This window comes from Triturus cristatus, chromosome 12 (assembly GCF_964204655.1).
Source record: "Triturus cristatus chromosome 12, aTriCri1.1, whole genome shotgun sequence".
NCBI classification, from domain to species: domain Eukaryota; kingdom Metazoa; phylum Chordata; class Amphibia; order Caudata; family Salamandridae; genus Triturus; species Triturus cristatus.
The window spans coordinates 29,871,086-29,874,191 of record NC_140595.1 but is presented as its reverse complement, the minus strand read 5'-3'; the positions used below and the strand labels follow the sequence as shown (position 1 = coordinate 29,874,191).

The following is a 3,106-nucleotide window of genomic DNA, read 5'->3' as shown; positions in this document are numbered from 1 at the left end:
GTGTGTGAGGCGACGGGGCCTCCCCAAAACATGCGACCAGGGCTCCACACACAATACCCCGGTTAGGCGGGGCTCGAACATTTGAGGGAAGGGCGGCCTGAAACTATTAGTAAGGCTTCAAAAGAGAGAGTACCTCACACGAGTGCCATAGAATTATGAACAGCGAGACCTCTGATAACGCGTGAGAAGTGTGTTGTGTTTCAAAGACTCAACAAGCACGAAAGTGAAAGAGGATCTCTTGTCTTTATGGGGCCATGTGTTTAAACACATGGCCCCATAAAGATAAGAAAGCTTTCACGGCAGAAGGAAGGCAGACGAGCCCGTCCAAATGAGACTGCTCAGAAAGACGGACGAAAACGTCTCAAACACCTCTTTTCCATTGGCTGGCCAATGGAAAAGAGGGGCGGGGCTTAATGCCCTTAACAGAAAATACCTTAAATCATTAAATCTCGCCAGCGAGACTGCGCATGTGCGCAGCCCACGCCAGGCGAGACCTAAAAAGGAATTCTTTGCATAGGTGGCATCAAGTAGGCACGTTCAAGTAATCTTACTTCTGTTTCCTATAAATGTCATTTTATTTCATTTTTGCGGCTTGCTGGCATAAAGTCAGTAAATCGAAATAGATTGGCCTCTGATTTCAAAATACACTTTCTTTGTGTCAGAATTTTTATAACTTAAAGAAAACAGTCTTTTACTCATGACATTTTAATCTGAGTTTTGTTAATCGCACAATACAAAGCTAAAATAGTCACAGCAATCTTTGAAACGTTTTTAACACTACACAGTTTTGTTTTTTTCTTCTCACTTTCCCCTTTTTTGCACATTACATTAGTTACTGAATCCATTCACATAATTTGGTCCAAAAGAGGTAGAGGGGGGAATATTGGTAATTGGCTAAACTGTAGTTGTTCCTTTTATAAATGATTAATGTTTGTGCTCCGAACCATTTTTAATTTTTTTTAAAAATGCTGCTGCCAGTGTGGCTCTGGAAAATAACAGGGCTTCATTTGAGTCTACTCTTCAGTTCCCAAAGACTGATACTCACCATATCGTCCCAGTACCTACAAAGCACTGTCTCAAAATCCAGTGCAATATGGCATACTCCATGTCAGTTGTTTCCTTGGGCGCACATGAGGCTTTAGTCCGAGCTTGTTAGGTCTGCTACCTTATCCAAGCAGAAACCGTTTTAGAAGGCTTTTTTTATTTGTATTTGGTTGCTGAGAGCTCGCAGCCTAAGATGTAATTGTGCTATGATATCTTGTATTATGCCTAAGTTTTTATTTTGTACACAAAATGCTACCAGTAAGCAGTTATTTTAAAGTATGCTGCAACCAAAATGTTCAGACTGGACAGAAAAGGTCTGAGGGCTCCCCACATCAAGGTGGTAAACATTTGGGAAACTGAAACAAGTATGTAGATTTCCACTTCTCCCAAAAGGCAAGGGCATGTATTAATGCTTGTTTGATAGAGCTGTTGGTTTAGGACAGCAATTGTTTGTTAACTAGACTTCGCATCACAAGAGGATTAGCCTGGTTAGACTGTGCCAAATAATGTTGATACAGAACTGTCAGAATCACTTGGAGCAACTTTAGACCACTTAACTCCGGTGACTGCTGTTGGAGATTTAAAACAATAAACAGAATAGACTAATTCGATGGTTCTTGCTTGATGTGAATTCTAACTTGATCCCCAGGTCTTTACAATATTCGAAGCTTCAATCTCCCCCCATATAGTTCTTAAAATTCACACGTTTATAGGCAAACAGTGCATGTATGTTCAGGGAGACTTTCTCAACAATTAGTGATGGTACTGGGTCATGCCTGGTTGAGATGTTGGCTCTTGCTTGCCTAGATGGCAGAGGGTTCATTACAGTTTTATTAGGTTTTCCCTGTTATTGTAGATCCCGCCTCACTTAAACCTATTGAACCTGTTTCTTTGCCGCACCGATTGATACCCACAACACACATTACTTTTGTTGCTGCCATGAAAGGAACTTGACCCTACAGAGAGGAACTTATGTTGGATTGTCATTGCGAGTCATTCAATTACAAACTGGATTTTTCCATTTGACTGCGTACCAGCAATCCAAAGGATTTGTGAATCTACAGTGCGGTCAGATATTTTGGTAATGCCTTAGTAGTTACATGTGGACAGCTGGGACTGATGTATGGATACATCAATGCAAATTAAATTATTAGTCCCAGTACTTTAACATTCCACACAAAGCTTTACAGTGCAAGGGGTGAGAAAATGGACTTGAGCAATGGAGATCCGTTATTTCATCATACAGTTTAGACTCAGAAGTAGTTAAACCCACTTTATCTAGAGTGTTAGTCTAACATTTATGTGGGCAAATCTATTTTCTTTGCAGATCTGTGCAACTTGAATTTGCTTTTAATACAGTTTCTGGTTTGAACAGTACTATATGAGTTCAAGTTTCATTAACGAAGCAAATCCTTTATTTGTGTTTTATCACTGTCCTTCCCTCATTTCCTGGCGAACATCCTCCAGCGCTTGCTCTGGTGTAAGCGAAGGTGGCTTGTGTTTTCTAATGAACTGCAAAACAAAAAAGATGGTTAGTGTGCTTTCTTCACCTATCAAGACTTTGAAAAAAAGTTTGAGCTATCAGACATCCCTTAATGTGCAAACTGTTCAGTAAAAATTAACACGTCATTTGTAATGTAGCAAAACACTTGAAGGCATAAGTGTGGTAAGAGACAGCAAAAAAACCCTAAATAATGGTGATTCCACGCTTGAAGGTTGCATCAAATCTGCCGTAAATGCGAATAGCAAACGGTGCTTGATCCATGACTAGAATACAGCCCACATCGAATTTACAAAACGGATCACTGTAAGGAAAATGGGCCCTCAAATTTTTTTTTACAGGTTTGGAAGCACTGGGCCATGAAAATAAATACAAAAAGTGTGCAGACCTAGAAAATGCTTCCATGCATGGACTCCAGTTGCAGCATAAAATTGTATCAGGCAGAATTTTGGTTAAGATGAAGGTGGAAAATTTACACGGTGGGAGAAGGAGGCTACTAACTTCCAAGCAAGTCAAATACAACTGTATTAGAATGACCACTCTTCCTTTTCTGCCCTTTCC

The 3,106-nt window shown here is 40.2% G+C and overlaps 1 protein-coding gene across 1 annotated transcript in view; it reads right to left on the bottom strand.

Moving 5' to 3' along the window:
- Nucleotides 1-565: 565 nt before the first annotated feature.
- C12H19orf44 (chromosome 12 C19orf44 homolog) overlaps nt 566-3,106 on the bottom strand; it is a 38,051-nt gene continuing 35,510 nt past the window's right edge. Inside the window, exon 8 of the mRNA XM_085636989.1 lies at nt 566-2,556. Within this exon, the coding sequence (XP_085493115.1) occupies nt 2,473-2,556 (84 nt within the window). The 3' untranslated portion in view covers nt 566-2,472. The remainder of the gene's footprint in view (nt 2,557-3,106) is intronic.